This window comes from Eurosta solidaginis, chromosome 2 (genome assembly GCF_040869045.1).
Source record: "Eurosta solidaginis isolate ZX-2024a chromosome 2, ASM4086904v1, whole genome shotgun sequence".
NCBI classification, from domain to species: domain Eukaryota; kingdom Metazoa; phylum Arthropoda; class Insecta; order Diptera; family Tephritidae; genus Eurosta; species Eurosta solidaginis.
Window position 1 is genome coordinate 101,512,268 of NC_090320.1, and position 20,044 is coordinate 101,532,311.

The following is a 20,044-nucleotide window of genomic DNA, read 5'->3' on the forward strand; positions in this document are numbered from 1 at the left end:
GCAAATGATCTAGGTGTCCTTTTTGATCCGAAATTGAATTTTAACATGCATATTTCATCTATAGCCAACAAAGCGTTGGGTTTACTTGGATTTGTTAAAAGATGGGCTAAAGAGTTCGATGATCCGTACCTCACTAAGGTTCTTTACACATCGCTGGTTCGTCCAATACTCGAGTATTGCTCATGCGTTTGGTCCCCTGTTTCTCAAAAGCATATAAAGCGTCTTGAGTCAGTTCAAAAGCAATTTTTGATATTTGCATTGCGCGGCCTTAATTGGGACTCAAGTCTCCACCTTCCTCCATACAGAAGTAGACTTCTTCTTATTAACTTACCCACTCTGGAAAATCGGAGAATATTACTGGGGGTATTGTTCATCCATAAGCTCATTATTGGAGAAATTGATTCCGCGGACCTCCTCAGCCGCTTGTTTTTTGCGGTTCCCCCTAGAGTATCCAGACACTACGTTCCTTTCTATTTACCCCTTTGTCGACGAAACTTTGCTAAAAATAATCCTCTTCTTATCTGGTGCGCGCACTACAATGACTTGTATAGCTGCATCAGTCTTGAATGTACTTTTGCCACTATACGTAATGCAATACTTGCCTATCTAATTTAAGAGATACAAGCTAATTTAATTTGCCGGCATTTATTCCTTCGATAAAAAACAGGAACTATCTCGTTTAAGGATGGAGGAACATTTATCAACATGTCTCATTAAGAAGGAACAAGACAGTACTGTGTTGATTGGAATCTGGTGCATTCCAACAACGTAAAAAACATGCTTTTTCAAGAGTCACTGACCGGAATCGTATGCATTCCGGCAGTATAATCTTATGGGTCAGGCATCGAGCTGATTGGAATCCGGTGCATTCCAACAACACAGGTCATGTTACTTTTTTATGCCTTGTGATGGCGTATCCTCATTACACTACTCTTAGCACTGCCGGATTCCCATGACATGCTGATTGGAATCTTGTTGCATTCCAACAGGGAGATTGGAATCCACTGCATTCCGAAGTCATGCTGAGCGGAATCTGATGCATTCCGCCAGTATAAGATTTCGGCATAAGATCTTATTTCTGCTCATATTTCTTATTATTATTATATTCTGAAATTAAATAGTAATGTTCATTAATATTTCTTTGTTTGTAATATAACATTGTTGAAAGCTCGATATATCTTAAATTTTATCTTTTGAGTTGTATATTTATATATCTTTTATATTATGCAGTCGACCATAGTTTGTCGTCGACTTTAAATAATAAATAAATAAATAAAATAAATAAACGTTGCTCCTAAAAATTTTTGAATGATAATTGAAACTTTTTGTTCCAATGTTGATTATTTGTCAATGTTCAATTTTTAGTTTTCCTACAATAATTATCTGTCAATTTTAAATTTTACATTAAGTTCTTCACATGCTGTTTATTCTTTGTAATAAGCTAGGCTATCTGAAATGAGACCTACATTTAAAGTATCATCAAGCAAAGAGTCTTCAAAATCACCGTTTGGCAATCACGTTAATGTTGGTAGCCATAACTTCGAAGTAGTGAAGGACTTCGGTTGAAGAGAACCATTTAAGATTTATTGTTTTGGCCGTTAATATAAAGAACTGTATCTATAGGGCATTGTACCGCCGCCGAAGAAAAAATTGGTTACCGGAAACCACGGAAAAACAACTGGTACGACGAAGAATGCAAAAAAATTTTACCATAAAATTCGATAAGCCCGTGCAAAACTTATGTAAGAATTTTAACGGCGACCTCGTAAGCGATGTCCAGAGAGTGCTTAGATTTCGCTACTCCTAAATGGAGACAATGATGTACCGCACAGGGATGATGAGCCCGATCCCACAATCGATGATGATGGAATTAATGTCCCATCACCCGATTATGACGAAGTCAGAATAGCAATAACCACATTAAAAATAACAAGGCCGCGGGTGCTGATGGAATGCCTGCGGCGAGGAGTTGGTAAGGCGCATACATCAGCTTCTTTGCAAAATATAGTCGGACGAGTGTATGCCCGACGATTGGAATCTAAGTGTTCTTTGCTCCGTCCACAAGAAAGGAGATCCTGCAAACTGCGCCAGCTGTCGCGGAATGAGCCTTTTTAATATGGCATAACAGGCCCTGTCAAGCATATTGTGCGAGGGATTGAAGCCCACCGTGAATCGGCCGTTTGGAACTTATCAGTGCGGCTTCAGATCTGGTAAATCTATCATCGACCAGACTTTCATAATGCGCCAAATTTTGAACAAACCCGCAAAAAAAGAATCGACACACTTGAGCTCTTCGTCGATTTTAAAGATGCCTACGACAGCACCAATTATATATATGCCGCTATGTCTGAATTTGGTTTCCCCGCAAAACTTATACTGCTCTGCACAAAGGTGTTGAGCAACACCATCAGCTCAGTCAGAATTGGAATAGCCTCTCCGTGTCGTTCGAAACTAAAAGAGGTTTCAGACAATGTGACCCTATATCGTGCGATTTCTTTAATTTGATGCTGGAGAAAATTATACTTAGTGCAGAACTTAACCGCTCTGGAACAATAGCTGTATTTCGTTGCTAACTAGTACAATTAAAACACTAGCTAGCTTACCGAATTGCATGGAAAGCAACAATAAAAAGGAATCGAGTTGAGTTGGCTAAGCGCTTTCAGTTGAAACCGCTTAGGTAATTGTCGACCTGATTGATAGTGTTGTATAGTGTTGCATATTCAAAAATAGGGCACTATTGTGAACGAGCGAATGAAATGAACATACGAATGTGCAGATAAACAAAAATAACAGCGTGGCGGCAGGGTGATATACATACAAACAAACACACGCATTTCATGTATTTTGTTTTTGTAATTCTCTGGTTGAGTGTCAAAAACATACGCTAGAAGTAGAAATGTCATAGCAGCGAAAAAAAGTAACAATTAGCTGATAAACCTCCACCATCTGTACGGTTTTGGCATAATGAAACTGTTTAGCTAGTTGAAGCGTTTTCTTCAAGCTCGCTTGAAAAAAAATACACGTAATATTCTATAAAAGCGTGCAATTGTTGGCGTATGCTGACGACATTGATTTCATTGGCCTGAACACCCCCGCCGTAAGTTTAGCATACTCCAACCTGGTAAAAGAAGTGTAAAAGATGGATTTGATGGTGAATGAGGACAAAACAAAGTATATTCTGTTATCGAGGAAAGAGTCAGCGCATTTGCGCCTTAGCAAACACGGCACTGTTGACAGCCATAATCTCGAAATTGTAAAAGACTCTGTTTTGTTTATTTGGGAACCAGCATTAACACCAACATCAGCTCTGAAATCCCGCGAAGGATCACTCTTGCCAATAAATGCTACTTTGAACTAGATAGGCAATTGAAAAGTATTGTAAAATGTTCTTTCTACAAGTCACTTATCGTACCCGCCCTGCTATATGGTGTAGAAGCATGAACATGGTTCACAACATCAAATAAAGCGGCTCTGGGAGTGTTCGAGAGAAAAGTTCTTCGAAACCTCTTCAACCTCTACGCGTTGGCAACGGCGAGTACCGAAGTGGATTTTATGATGAGCTGAACAAACTTTACGCAGACATCAACGTAGTACAGCGAATTAAAATGCAGCGGCTTCGATGGCTAGGCGCGCCTTGTTGGACGGCCATAGCTGTTTAAACTGTTATGCGCCAACTAAGTAAGTTAGTATAAACATGAAAACTATAATCTCCTCAAAAATTAATTAGATGGTCCCTGGGTAGAATAAAATCGGTTCCTTACCACAAAAATTTCTGCAGCAGTTTTAAATGTTTTCAGATGATATCCCTATCATTGCGCTCAGTGGCCTTTCGTGCTCATCCGCTTCCAGAACTAGGGGATAAACTCACCGATTCTACATATTCCACCCAGACCTTCGAGTAGTGTCCTTATCGCTACAACAACAACAAAAAAAGATGGAGTATGCAAAAATAAAAAAGAACTATGACAACTAAACTAAAACAAATTAATCAACAGGTTTCAAAATGTATCTAAATGTTGGTGAAACTTAAATCAAGTTAAAATATATCTCAAAACGAATGAACGAAGTACTAGACAGACATACAAATTGCTACCATTGTAAAATATCAAATCTTATCATTACACACAAATACAATATATTGAAAATACAAGCATAAAAGATTTGGTATCTTTTATAAAATGTGAAGAAAAAATTACAAGCATCGGAAAACAACACTGAAAACGCGTCAAGAAGGAAAATATGTAAAACTTTGAAACGAACGAAACAACAACGGTGATTACGGGTTTTTATCTCGCACCCAGCAATAATGACACAGTGTGTTGCTACCGGCCACTCACCAGATTTCGACAGAGCTGTAACATCTAACAAGAAAATCACAGCAACAAAAGATTTATATTGGAAATTCTGCACATAATAAATACTCCCACATACAAAAGAATGAACTACAAAACGGACGTAGGCCACATCGCTCATTTGTACAGGTAGTTACTGGAGAGTAAAGACAGTAGAACAACTCTTATTAGACGGTGTAGACGTCACAAAAATGTGTGTACAAAATTGTGTTATTTGTGAAGGAATTATTTTGTACAAATTTGTTAATATTAAATTCATCAATATTTTTATGTTTTATGTGTCATTAGTGGCCCTGAGGACGATTACCGGAGTGTAACCGAAATATATTGGTTTTTTTTAATCTTGAGTCAGCAAAAAACGAAAAGGTTGCTAAACTATCAAAATGTAGGTATGCTTGTCGTAAGAGGCGACTAAAATACCAAATTGATTCAAGGGGTTGCCAGCGTTATATAGCTTCTCCAACCCAATTTTTAACCTCACCTACCCTATCCTGTTTCATTAACAGCCGAGGCACTGGCGACCCCGAACTCCTGATCTAGGGGGTGGGAGGGCGTCATGGCCTAGAAGGTTGCATGTGGTCATACCAAATATTTCCCGAGGTGGTCGGGCTAGTACCTTTATGGTGCTTGTTACCTGAACGTACCGGATGTGCATCCGGCAAACAACAATCGATAACACTCCCCAATGTCTTCGGAGTGTCCTTATCGCTACAACAACAGCAAAAGATGGAGTATGCAAAAATAAGGAAGAACTATGAAAACTCAAAGGAATTAATAAACAGGTTTCAAAATATATCTAAATATTCTTGAAACTTAAATCAAGTATCAAACTTGAATTAAAGCATCTCTCAAAACGAAGGATGAAATACATACTAGACAGACATACAAATTGCTACCTTTGTAAAATATTAAGTCTTATCATTACACACAAATATGATATATTAAAAAGACAAGCATAAAAGATTTGCTAGCTTTTATAAAATGTGAAGAAAATATCACAAGCATCGAAAAACATGAAAACGCGTCAAAAAGGAAAATACATAAGTAAAACTTTGAAACGAACGAAAAAACGACACACATGAAGAATGGTTTGTGAATGAAACAAACATAGAATTCCCGCAAGATATAAAAGCTTTCCTAACAAAGAGTCCCAAGCTCGCTTTGCTAGCTAAAAACAATAAATATGCCCTGTTTGAATACATTGCAGGTGGAGAAGATCTAATACAGACACTAGAGAAACAGGAAGAGGCGCGTACTAAGTTCTTTTTATTGATAAAATGTTATGAGCTAGTGGACAGGGTGGAAAAATGAAACGATTGAGGGTCGTCTAGAAGGGCCGGTTAAGTCTTGTCCTACGACTGAAGCGTGTGCACTGGCTCGTTCCCGGAGCTTCAGACTGGGGCAGGGTATTTGAACAGCTGCAGGACCCAGACATCTTCTCCCTAATCCCTAGCCCTAACAATACCCGATGTGATTTTAGATATAAAATTATATTAAATGGATGAATTGGAACTTTGCCAGGTACGCCAGTACAAAAAGATCACACAACCTCAAATAAAATAAATGTGCAATAATTGGTACAGTGTAGCAAGCGCGAAAATTCTTAAAGAAACATGACAACATTAAAAGCCTTGCATCCGATAAAGAAAATAGAACCGTGGCCTTGGAAAAAAGCGGCTAAAACAAAAAAATGGACAATTTACTCAGTAATTTAACGACATTTACAGCCCTATTCTGTGCACTTGACAAATTCACCATCTTGCTTATTTGTCAAGTTTGACAATTTTCAAGTAATTGCTATTCTATGTAAAAAACAAAAAGCTTTTTTCGCCGACAAATTGTCAATAAGTCAAACGCTCTTGATAATTTAATTTTTACGGATAAATTTAAATTAGAATTCTGTTATTGTGCGATCGAGAGAAATGGAAGAAGATTTATTACTTTTGCTATTATTGTGGGAAGATGAGGAAAATGTCATCCGCCAGGAATTGTATAGAAAGAGGATTTTGTGTTGTAAAGTTTGGTTTTAGGTGTTTGCTAAAGCACCGGGTGCTTCATTATTCCAACGAAACAGCTGCAGCTATTTTTACGAGTTGCGTAACATAATAGTTAAAGCTGGTATTGCTCCAGACGACGTAGATCTAGGTGAAGAAGGTCATGATTTTACAATAGATTTCAATGATTCTTCGCAATACACCCGCGAAGGAGTGAGAACAAGATCTAGATACATATCAATGCTTTGTAAAATTACAATTAAAAAGTTTCATTTATTTTATATAATAGAGCCTTTACCCGCGGTCCCGTTCGCAAGGAGAAAATAAAATATATGGGCAATTCACGTTAGCCTGCTTACGAAGTTATCTGTTTAAATTTTTTTCTGTCCGGAAGGGTCCCAAAATGATACCGAAATAGTCCCGAAATTACCCCGGCGCACATTGTTTCGTGTAGAACAAGCTAGCTGGACAAAATTATTTTATGAGATTTTCCGTTTCATATGCAGTCATTTATTACAACTACGTCATTTTTTTCAGCCATATGTTCTTTTTTTTATTTTTTTCCAAAATTTTACTTCATATGCATACGTTTGCTTATTTCATATACAGTAACTCATGTGAATAAGTGACATAGATCCAAAAAAAATTAAAGGACTTAAGAATATTACTTTATTGTACTCAAATTGAATGGACTACAAATCTCAATACTCTAAAAAATTCTAAAAAAAATTTTAATTTTTTATGAAAATTCGTCGAATTTTTCAAACATTTTTTAAATATAATTTAGTTTTTGTTATAGATCGTGTCAAATTTTCTAATAGGAAATTAGTTAAAATATGAAAATTCGTCGAATTTTTCAAAATTTTTTAAATATAATTTAGTTTTTGTTATAGATCGTGACAAATTTTCTTAAGGGAAATTAGTTAAAATAAATTGGCGAAAGCGAAAATTGTCCAAAAAGGGGTGTCTACTTATTTATGTGAGTGATTGTACATACGTACATACATATTTTGTATTTATTTGAGTATTTATCCTGGCACTACAATTTTTACAAAATTATTTTATAGTACCAGTCAGGAATGTAAAAGTGAATTGCAATAATAATAATAACAATGTAAATAATTAAATTAATTATGTGAAAATTACTTATTACAAAAACTTAAAAGTTAATTATCATACAAAGTATAAAAGACAATAGATTTAAATTAAATAAAACCTGATCCAAAAAAAGTTATAGGGTAGGTTATCTTTTATAATTATATTATTATTCGCTATCATCACTTTCATTCGATGAGTCACTTGTGGAATAGTCATGAGCATCAGCAACACTACTGTGAAAGCTTGAAACAACTGCGGTATTTATTGACTCTTCAACATTATCGGGGGACAGTAAATTTAAGACTTCTGAAGTCAGACTTTTAAATTTTTCCTAGGTATCTCCCTAAAACTGTTAACTAAAGGATCCGATGTTATAAGCAACATATTCATAAGATCTCTATTCGTGGCTTCACGCGACTGCTTCTGTGTGTTATCATCCCTGAATCGTCTCAAATATTTGTTACGGACTTCCTGTGCTTCCTCAGAAAGTTGACCAATAGGTAAAATTGCAGATTTTATAATATCAGTACTATGCACTAAGATTTTATGAACTGTAACAGGCATATTAAACCATGGATAGAGATCTATGTATAGTTTTTTAGTCTCGACCGCAAATTTTTCAAACCTTTGGATATTTATATTGTACCCAGATGTTAATGCGCGAAGGGGAGTGTCGAATCTTTTGAAGAGCGTTACATCCAACCCGTAATCTCAGCACTAGCCTCAGAATTTTCGAAAAACCTACGAGCAGTGTTGCCGTCATTGGTATTGCCGAAACCTGGTTTTGGTTTATCTACTATCAATCCAAGTACACCTTTAAATTTATTCTGGATTTCGCTGGAACGTAGCTTTACACTCTCTTAATCTGCCTCATTCCTAAGCTGCCATTTTTTTACTTCGAGGCGATAACTTATGTGAAGCAAGCATTCGAAACATCCATGCATGGAGAGTAGACAAACCAAAACCAAGATTATCTCGGTTAGGCGTAAAGTCCCGTAACTCATTATTCATATCTTTTGGAGTGGTACCACAAATATAACACTTTTGTGCGGAGGAAGTTTCAGTCAAAGCATTGCAAACTTTTCCGTCAATCATTGTTATAAGCATATTGTGATTTACGGAAACTTCGTATTCTTCGAGCATGTACTTTGTTGGCAACAACGCATTTATCTCCTCCAAAACTTTGTTCGTTTCAAAAACAATAAAATCTTTTGTTTCTTTAGAAAAAATAAATTTAATTGGACGACAATACATGGTAGAAGAAGGTCGAGGATTCTGCCAAACAATGTTACCTTTTTCATCCTGTAATTGAAGAGGAACGAAAAAAATATAAACAAAAACTCATCAGTGTCAGAACTGCATGTAAACTTTTGCTTATATGTGCTATGGCCAGAGCTTCCATCGCAACCCCACTTGCTGATTAAAGTATACGTCAAGTTTGTAGGTAATAAACTAACAAAAACTTCTTGATTTGCCAAAACTAAACGCTCAACAGCTTTATCTAATACGGACTGGACTTTAATTTCCGCACGTGTTTCACCCACATCAATTTCATTTGGATAGCATTCTGCCTTAGCTTTTCTTAGACTATAAAATGATGGATAAACCTTATGGCCTGCCTTGATGCTCCACTTCCGAGTCGTTTTCTACCCATGAGTCGTCGACTTGCTATCTACGTAGTATGCTAAAGCTTCTACATTGCTCAAGAATCTTGCATCTGGCTCACATGTCATTTTTCTGCCGGATATTTGAGTGGTTTCCTGTGATTTTTTTATAATGTTAGCAACATTTCTGTTGCCGGACATACGCGTTGATACTTCTCCTGTATAAAGTAACTCACCGGGACTTCTAGATTGCAAGAGGTCATCCACTCGACGCCGTTTGGTTTTTTCACTGCAGCTAACAAAGTCCTTCTTTCGTCTTCCGGGGCCGCGGTTACCTGAAGAAGTGGTTGGTTGGTCTGATGGCAACTTTGAATCCACCGTTATTGTAAATGTCCGAGTTTTTATTCAAAAATCGCTCCTTATGTCTACCAGAAGTGTTCCACTTTTGCTCCAGCTTCGACGAATATGCCGATATTTGTAAGCTTAAACTTTTTATCGAATACTCAGCTGCTTCGCTTAAATCTTACTTAAGTACAACAAAACTCAATAATTCTTTATATCTGGTTTCCTTCGAATGTTGAACCCAAATGTCAAAAAACTCCGTTCTTGGTACGGTTATAACTAAATTGCTTTGTGTTGTTGATTTTCCGACAGGGTGAATAGTTGATGATTGTTGTGCTGCCATCTTAAGTGTCGTTGATCGTTCTGATTTGTTATCAGTTGTGCAGTATTTATATTACATTCAGGTATTGGCGTAGATGCTACCAAATGGGGTTGTTTTGTGTAGCGTTCCTGTGTGGTTATACCTGCATTAGGATTGCTTTGTATGTACCTGTTTTTATGCCTTGGTGACTGGTGCGGTAGGTTCTGGCAGGTTGAAGTCAGTGATCTTCGCCTTTTTGCTTTTGCTGTGCTCTTGCTGACCTTGCGAGTTTATTTTTGTGTGTTTTATGGCTACGTGTTTTTTCCCTGTACCTGGGAATTGGTTTTGCGGTTTGTAGATCAGCTTTAAAGGTTCAAATATCTCGTCGGAGCTGGTACATACATACATCGTATTGTATATGTAGAGATAACTAAATGTACAAAAAAAAAAAAAATTAAAAATAGATGTGCAAAGAATTCGCAATGGTTTTTTCTTTCGACTATTAGATAATACTTGCGACTATAACATATGTAAAATTTAGCCCGGATGTCCGCGGATGTATGTAACTTTTTTGTCCCTAAAGTTAAAAATATAGAGAAAAAATACCCTTTCTTCTTAATAACGGAATGTTAAATATATTGAAAATACTCTAATTGCGAAAGAATTACTATTGAAAATGTTTACTTACCTTCGAGCTTAGAATCCATCAAAAAAATTATATAAAAGTGTTCACTTAAAAGAAATATGAAGCATAATATTCAACAAGAATTTTGCAAATTAATCAATGCATTTTACGGCCACTCCTGCCTTCTTACTTTGTTGGAGACATGAACTCCAATTTGATTGAATTTTAAAAATTTCCCCTAATTATTTAATTATAATATAATAATGAATTTAATATGAAAAACGAATTTACAATGAATTTACACTTATGTATATCCTTACCTTAGAATAACTTACCTTGTAAAATTTAACTAAAACATTCACTTCTTAAAACCACATATGTATGTATGTACTTACCTTAAATTCCTTAAATCTACTTAAATCTTTTTTCTAAAATACTTACCTGTGCTAAGATACTTAAATTAACTTACTTAACTCACCTTTTTCAAGCACCCTGAAAAATAAGAATTTACTTACTGTTTTTTGCATTTTTATACTCTTTGTACATTTTCATATTAACATACATACATACATACGTACTTACTTATACCGTTTCCCTGCTGCGCAGGAGACTTGGGAAATTTGCTAAATCAGTTCGTCTGTAACTATCGCCCGCTAACGTTCATTATTGTTCTCGAGTTAAAGAGTTTTTTTTGAGTGCCGTTAAGGAAGTTTAACTATAGTTGTTAAATAGTTTGAATTAAAAAATATATTAATTATATAATATATTATGTGAAGTGAAGTGCTAGTGGCACCTTAGACCCCCCACAAAAGTGTGCTTTACCCCCAGAAAAAGATACTTGGTCCATTGCGGCCATCAGTGAATCAGTGACCTATAAGAAAAAATAGAAAAACTTAAAACCCTAAATGCGAAAAAAATTGAAAAAATTATAAGAGGTTGAATAAAAATAATAAGTGAGAAAAACACCTAAAATAAAAATATTGCAAAATATAAAAATTTATAAAATACTTGCGAAAAAAAAACCAAATAGTTCTTACTTACCTTAATACAAGTGTATACTTATGTACCTATACCAGTGCAAAAAACATAAAAAATAAAATTCAAAAAACTAAAAGTAAAGTCAAATACTTACCCGGTACGTGCGCGCTAAAACAAACTGCAAGTAAATTTAAACAAACAAAAAAGTGCAAATTGTAGAAAAAATTTACATTTACTTACTTAAAAATTACAAAGTGCTGAAAATAAAACAGGTTTAAAGTAAATTAAAATTGGGAAAATTACCCAAAGAACGAACAATTTTGGAAAGCAAGGTGCTGAAAAGGAAAGAAACAAATACAAAGTGCGGAAAGTCATACAAGTGCTGGGAAATAGAAATAAAACAAATTTATATTGAAAATTAAACAAAAGGAATTACCTAAAAAGAAAAGAAAATTATTATTATAAAAAACGGTACACATACAATAATAAAAAAAGGCTCTCATTAAACCATCCAAAAAAAAAAAAAAAAAAATTTGGGTGACAGCGGCTTTAATTTTGTAGCAATATTTGCTATTTTTTACTATACCAGGTTAGCGAAGCAGTAGACCTGCACAAGTGGTACCCCATCAAACAGCAAATAAGCATACATCAAAAGACAAAACAGGTGATAAACAAGAATGCCAAAGTAAGTACACCCAGTACAAAATTATACATATTCACAAGTACAGCAAATTTACCCACCCTTCGAGCGGTAGTTGGAACCGTTCATTTACCCAACAACACCGCATACTCTGGTTCGATAAAACCCATAAAAGGTACAGTCGAACCTTAACTCAATAGTTCCTACATATGTACATAATATAAATTGCAATCGAAGCAAAATTTTCTCATCTCATAGCGGCACTTTTCTTTGGAAAAAGCTGTACTTATCCCCTCATATATACATATATATATATATATATATATATATATATATTATAATTATATGTATACAAGAGTGTATGAGTAGAGTATTTATATATGAGGTTGTTGAGTATGTATATATATATATATATATATATAAATACTGTACTCATACACTCTCATACACTCTTGTATACATATAATTGGTTCTCATCATTAGCATCCTCTCACCCAAAATTAGTTGCTACCCAAATATAAATAATCCGTTGCATACATTTTGTGCAACATAGGAAAAAATCTCCAAAAAACTAAATTTTGCACTTAACTCAGTTGCATAAATAAACTCAGCCCATTACTCCAACAAAAACTCCCACCCCTATATAATAAAATTGATTTTATTGGACCAAAAAAAACTAAAAAGTTAAACACGCACTTCTTTTAAACTAAGACTTCACTCAGTACGCAACTTAGAACTCAACTTAGTTAAATAATTGCAACTCAAAGCAATTATAGCTCCACCCACACTTTTTTTATTTCTCCACGCCATATATACATACATATTTATAAACATAACCACATACTTGTACTTAGAGGCGCTAAGACAAGTAATTTTCCACCCTTAACACAAAAGCCGCTCATATCCACTTGGTTGTGCAAATTCCGCTACTCATAACTGCACAGTGGGACTAGGCATCTAAAAAACTTAGTAAAATTACAGTGGTAAGAAACACTTAAATTCTCAGTAAATTTTAGACTCAAGTTTAAATTGTAATATGGCGGACGAGAAAAAGGAGCAACCCAAAACCCCAAAGCCACAGTCAGGACCCGTTACCCGATCTAAATCCCAGTCGGAAGATGAATACGGAGTTTTGGACAAGAAATTTTTCTTCGAGATAAACAAATTAGAAAAATTCTGCGAAAAATGGTGGAACTTAGCGGAAACGGACCACTCTGAGATCAGTCTCAAGCTGTACTTGGAGGAACTCAACAAGAGAGTAGACGCAGTGGAACCTGCATACGAAGCAGCACAGCTATGCAAAACGGAGGAAAAATTCAGGGCGACATGCGAGGAGGCATACAACACATCTCTCGACACAGCGATGAGCACAAAACTCAGGATCAGCGAGCTGATTAGCACCCTGCAGACTAGTCAACCGAGCAACATGCCCATACAGGTAAACCATACCCCCTCTCAACACGAACCCTATCTCAAAGTCCCCGCATGCGACACGGAGGTCTTCCATGGCGGTTATGAAGACTGGCCGTCATTCCGGGACATGTTCACTGCGGTCTACATAAATCACCCAAAATTATCTCAGGCCCAAAAACTCTATCACCTGAGAGCAAAAACACGAGGAAAAGCAGCTCTGATTATTAAAAAATATCAGCTAAATGATCAAAACTTCGAGCTGGCCTGGGGAGCACTCAAATCCCGATACGAGAATCGGAGAATTCTCGTAGATAACCAATTAAAGACCCTATTTAATATGCCCACAGTTTATTCTGAAAATGGTGAAAGAATTCAAGAAATTCAAACCACCATAAATAACTGTATCTCGACCCTAAATGCGAGCGATGTCTCAACTGATACCAGGGACCCCATCCTCGTATTCTTATGCTCATCAAAACTACCTGATGAAACCCTAGCACTTTGGGAGCAATCACTCGACTCTAGAAAGGAGCTACCACTTTGGTCGGAGATGGACAAATTTCTCACGACTAGGTACGAAGTGGTAGAACGACTCGGCACATATAGACCCAATAAACCCCGAAACTCTAACTCTAGTTTCAACCACAGATCTTCGACGCCTCAAAACCAGTCGAATTTCAGGAATAAGACCCAAACATTCCATGTGGACTCAAAGAGGCCACCCTCATGCAAAATCTGCAATGGAGATTTTTTAAGTATGTATTTAACGGCGACATCGGAAAGATGTACCGCCAAATACTCGTTCATAAAGAAGATCAGGATTTTCAAAGAATTCTCTTCCGAAGATCTCCACAGCTACCGATGGAGGACTTCAAATTAAAGACAGTGACGTTTGGCGTCAACTGTGCCCCATATCTCGCGATACGGACTCTGCACCAACTCGCAGAAGACACAAAACCCACCCACCCACTCGCCTATGATATATTGCTACACGAAACATACTTAGACGATATACTTTCGGGCGAACACAGTATACAGTCCGCTCTGATCTCCTAGATGCAAATTTCCTCAAATTTCACGATGCCAGCTCAACAAAGACCCTCGGCATAAAATGGAATGCCATAAACGACTCTTTCTCATACTCTTACGACCCTATACCCGCAGAAAACTCGAACACAAAGAGGCAAATTTTATCGGCGGTTGCGAAATTGTTTGATCCGGCAGGATGGCTATCGCCAATAATGATACTAGCCAAGACTCTCCTCCAGCAACTCTGGTTAGAAGGAACTGACTGGGATGAACAAGTCAAACCCAGCGCTTTCCACAAATGGAACATATTTCGCGAAAATCTCTCCGCGATAAATGAAATTAAAATACCTCGATGGGTTCAATTTTCACCCAATAAACCCTTTCAGATGCATGGATTCTCAGATGCATCTGAAAAAGCATTCTGCGCTTGTGTGTACCTGCGAATGCAGAATAGCAAGGACAGGTTTTCTACTCACCTACTCGTGGCGAAGAGCAAAGTGGCTCCCGTGAAAACCGTGAGCCTCCCTCGTCTAGAACTCTGTGGAGCAGTACTACTCACAAAATTAATAAAACAAATTCGCTCATACCTAGCTCTGTCTCCACATGACCTGTTTCTCTGGTCGGACTCCGCTATCGTACTAGCATGGCTGGAAAAACCCCCACACACCTGGAAGACCTACGTGGCAAATAGAACCTCACAAATTCTGGAAAACGTGAGTAACGCCCCTTCGAAACACGTACCCAGTGGAGATAATCCAGCAGATATTGGTACCCGTGGATGTACACCCAAGGATCTAGCCGAATGCTCCCTTTGGTGGAAGGGCCCAGAGTGGTTGGCCGAATCCACAACGTCCTTGCCGAAACCAGTGACACAAACCCCTACTCCACCGGAACAAAAGCGCACCCATGCATTTCATGCTGTAGATGTGCGTGATCTACTCGGAACGCTTTTCTTCCTACTCAAGAGTTCTACGAGTCGTTGCTTATATGTACCGATTTATACACAGAGCCCAAGGTCTTGATACTTTGAAAACGATCACGCTAACCCAAGAGGAAGTTCATCAGGCAAAATTTCGTTTGATCCTGTTGACGCAACATAAATACTTCTCTGCCGAAATTGCAGATCTACAGTCCAACAAACCACTCCACAAAAAGAGTTCATTGTTAACTCTAAACCCTATGCTCGACGAATCAGGCATAATGCGGGTGAATGGTCGGCTCGCAAAAGCCAATCTTAGTTACAACGAGCGTTATCCCATTATAACTCTCAGTTTTGCTATTTACTCTTAGAATTTATTCACTCTACCTTGTTGCATTCCGAAAAACAACTGATGATCCGCATGATACAACAGGAATACTACATCCCTCGACTCAAACAAAAGGTGAAGAAGTGCATATGCCATTGTAAGATATGCACGATCTACAAACAACAGGCTAAATCCCAAATAATGGCCGCACTCCCTCCGGAAAGGTCCACATACTCTCTCCCATTTCACACGACCGGTATCGACTTTGCTGGACCTTTTCTCGTTAAAACATCAATCTTACGGAAGGCATCTTACTCAAAGGCATACGTTTGTGTATTCGTATGTTTCTCAACAAAAGCAGTCCATCTTGAAGTCTGCTCGGATCTGACGACCGCTGCCTTTAAAGCAGCATTTGCTCGTTTTGTTAGTCGTCGTGGACTCCCACACAAAATAATGACAGACAATGGCAAAACCTTTATTGGAGCAAGTCGTGACATTCAAAAGGAGCTTTCTTCTTTTCTCACGGAAGCCGCAACTGGCATAGCTCAAAAATATGCTACTCATGGACTGTCCTGGCAATTCATCCCACCATATGCTCCTCACATGGGCGGATTATGGGAAGCGGCAGTTTAAAGCTTTAAAACCCATTTCCTTAAAGTTGCAGGCAGTCAAAAATTCACATTTGAAGAATTTACTACCCTACTCACTCGAATCGAAGCGGTTCTCAACTCTAGACCGCTAGCTCCGATGTCGCAAGATCCAAATGATTTACTCGCTCTAACTCCCGGACATTTCCTCCGTGGTGCTCCACTACTCGCGTTACCCGAACCCAACTCCGAGAACCTTTCGCTCATCAACAAATGGCAAAAACTACAAGTTCTACACCATCAATTTAGTACGCGCTGGAAAAATGAATATCTCAAAGAACTTCATAAGCGTACTCAGCAGACAAACATCAAAGAAGGTGATCTAGTCGTCGTGAAAGATGACCTTTTCCCCCCGAATGAGTGCCAACTCGGACGTGTCACTCGTCTTCATCCCGGATCGGACGAAAATGTTCGAGTTGTAGATGTCCGCACTCAAAGCGGAATATATACACGGCCCATTGCAAAACTTTGCGCACTTCCCCCAGCAGAATAATATCTCTACCCTCACTCTAGCGATCTCACCATACCATATAAACTCTAGGATATCCATAAAACCCTATCGCTAGCCCCCTACTCACCTCACAAAACATTTCTCTCTCTTTTTATTCTCATTACAGACGCTACGAGAGTTACAGCACTTGTCGGCTCTGTTGCCAAAAGCACTCTTTGCGCTATTGCAACGCCTTCATGGCTATGACCCCTGAAGAACGCTATGAGTCGGTGCGGGCTCATAAATATTGTATAAATTGTTTGGCAACATCCCATGTTACGGGCGCATACGACTCCCCGGACCGTTGCCGCAAATGCGGCCTTGCACACCACACGCTGCTACATCGGCAGCAAGACAAACTTCCCAAGAAGCAGAAGAACCGACGCAATGTACCGAAACCGAAGGAGAAACCCACTACTCGACGAGTGGTCATTGCAAAGCCGAAAAAGAAGAGGGAAGGACGCAAGAACACTCAGCGGCGCTTGAAAATCCTGTTCTCCACAGCAGTATCCACCTTGGCAGAGATGCAGGAGTTGCTGCTTCCTTCATCGGAGCAGGCCGGCCGCCATGTTGGAGACATGAACTCCAATTTGATTGAATTTTAAAAATTTCCCCTAATTATTTAATTTAATATAATAATGAATTTAATATGAAAAACGAATCTACAATGAATTTACACTTATATATGTATATCCTTACCTTAGAATAACTTACCTTGTAAAATTTAACTAAAACATTCACTTCTTAAAACCTCATATGTATGTGTGTACTTACCTTAAATTCCTTAAATCTACTTAAATCTTTTTTCTAAAATACTTACCTGTGCTAAGATACATACCCTTTGTTAAAATACCTAAATTTACTTAAATTAACTTACTTAACTCACCTTTTTCAAGCACCCTGAAAAATAAGAATTTATTTACTGTTTTCTGCATTTTTTATACTCTTTGTACATTTTCATATTAACATACATACATACTTACTTATACCGTTTCCCTGCTGCGCAGGAGACTTGGGAAATTTGCCAAATCAGTTCGTCTGTAACTATCGCCCGCTAACGTTCATTATTGTTCTCGAGTTAAAGAGTTTTTTTTGAGTGCCGTTAAGGAGTTTGAATTAAAAAATATATTAAACATTTCATATTTAAAAGGTGCATTTTTCTTTACGTGACGGTGTGTGAAGTGAAGTGCTAGTGAACCTTAGACCCCCCACAAAAGTGTGCTTTACCCCCCAGAAAAAGATACATACTTCAATTACTCAATATATATGAGCAAAAATATAAAAAAGGCAAAAATCCCGTTATTTTGTTTGTTTTCTTTCATTTCTCATTACACTTTTCTTGGAATAAGAACCTTGTTTTTGTCCAGCAAAAATCCCGTTATTTTGTTTGTTTTCTTTCATTTCTCATTACATTTTTCTTGGAATAAGAACCTTGTTTTTGTCCAGCTTGTTCTACACGAAACACTGTGCGGCGGGATCCCGCACGGATCCAGAAATGATGCCGAAATACTCCCGAAAAAGTTCCGAAATAACCCCGACGGGATCCCGGACGGATCCCGAAAACTATACAGAAATGATCCCGGAAGAGTCTTAAAATGATCCCGAAATAGTTCAGAAAAATTCCCGAAATTACCCCGACGGGATGCCGGACGGATCCAAAGACCCATCCAGAAATGATGATGGAAGGGTCCCCAAAGGATCCCGGAATAGTCCCTAAAAAGTCCCAAAATAACCCCGGCGGGATCCCGGACGTATCCCGAAAGAGTCCCAAAATTATCCCGAAATAAGCCCGACGGGGTCCCGAAAACTATCCAAAATTGATCCCGGAAGGGTCCTGATATGACCCTGTTAGAATGAAGAGGCAAGAGCCCTCGTCTAGATTACACACGAAAAACTAAATAATTTCAAATAACCAAGTTTCAATAAAAAAAAAATACTTTCGGTTGTATTTTGAAGGATTTAAAAAAATTTTCCGAAACCTTCTCAACATAAGCTTCAAATTAAGTGGCGGACTTTTAAAACTTTTTTTTGCGACCAGTCCACTGAAGGGTATTTAGCCAGCTCGAATATAACTTTACTAAATTCGCTATTTCTAACCCGATTTGAAAATGGTTCACGTCAATGTGACGTGAAAATGATTGAGTTTTTCTACTTTACCAAAATCAATACCAAATAATGGTTTTCTATTCATGTATTTTGCAACTTACCCAGATGCGATTCTGAATTGTTCTCTATTTCTCGCACAAGTCTAGAAAAATTTCATAAATTACACAGTGCAACGAAATTCGAATTTTTTTCTGCAACAGAGTAACCATGGTATATTTCATAAAATCAACGAGATAATATTCCGTTTTTTTTATATTTATTTGCCCTTGAAGATTACTGGTCCAGAAAGGGTCATTGGTCAAGCTGTAAAAAATCTATAAGACTTACAACTTTGGTAGGGCACCAAAAAATATTGCTCTCTAGTTTTTTCACTATAGTAATGAAAACGAAGTGTAAAGCTTTAACAACGCGTTGCATCAACGATGCGAAGTGAATTTCTGATTCCTTCGTGAAAGCTTTGAAAAGTGGTGGTAGGATAAACTATGGAAATTGTTAGTATGAAATGTTACTAATTTTATAAGGAGATACTTAGCATATTAGGCGTCAAAGCTTAATTTCTTCAGGATTCTGTACACTTTTCCGAAGGACAAATAAAAAATAAACTACGCATACTAAACTATGAGTTTCGTCAGAAAAATGTATAAGTTAAAATTTCCATGGTCCCTTTGTTGTAAATTGCTGTTGTGCAGTGTTATTATAATTCAGATTGAAAAATATGTAATAATGTTATTTAAATATAAATTTATAGTGTTTCATGCGTGCGCTATTTGACTATAACCCCTTGGACGATTCATTGCTACCATGCAAGGATATTGGATTGCCTTTCAAGTCAGGGGACATCTTACAGGTATGTACCAATATCTATATATATATAGTACTAGACTTTACCCGCGGCCCGTCCGCAAGAAGAACCCCGTCAGGATCCCGGACGGATCCCGAAAACCATCCAGAAATTATCCCGGAAGGAACCCCAAATGATCTCGGAATACTCCCGAAAAAGTCCCGAAATAACCCTCACGGGATCCCGGACGAATCCTGAAAACTATCCAGAAATAATACCGGAAGGGTCCCCAAATTATCCCGGAATAATCCCGAAATTACACTGAAGGGATCCAGAAATGCTCCCGGAAGGATACCGAAAATGTCCCGAAATAACCCCGAAGGTATCCTAGATGGAT

General features: G+C 37.6%; 1 protein-coding gene across 5 annotated transcripts in view; it reads left to right on the forward strand.

Annotated features, from left to right (window-relative positions):
* Nucleotides 1-20,044, forward strand: part of vari (MAGUK p55 subfamily member vari) — a 767,475-nt gene that overhangs the window by 337,026 nt on the left and 410,405 nt on the right. For all 5 annotated transcript variants that reach the window (XM_067766042.1, XM_067766044.1, XM_067766045.1 and 2 more), the window contains one exon: nt 19,615-19,713. In XM_067766042.1, the coding sequence (XP_067622143.1) occupies nt 19,615-19,713 (99 nt within the window). The remainder of the gene's footprint in view (nt 1-19,614; nt 19,714-20,044) is intronic.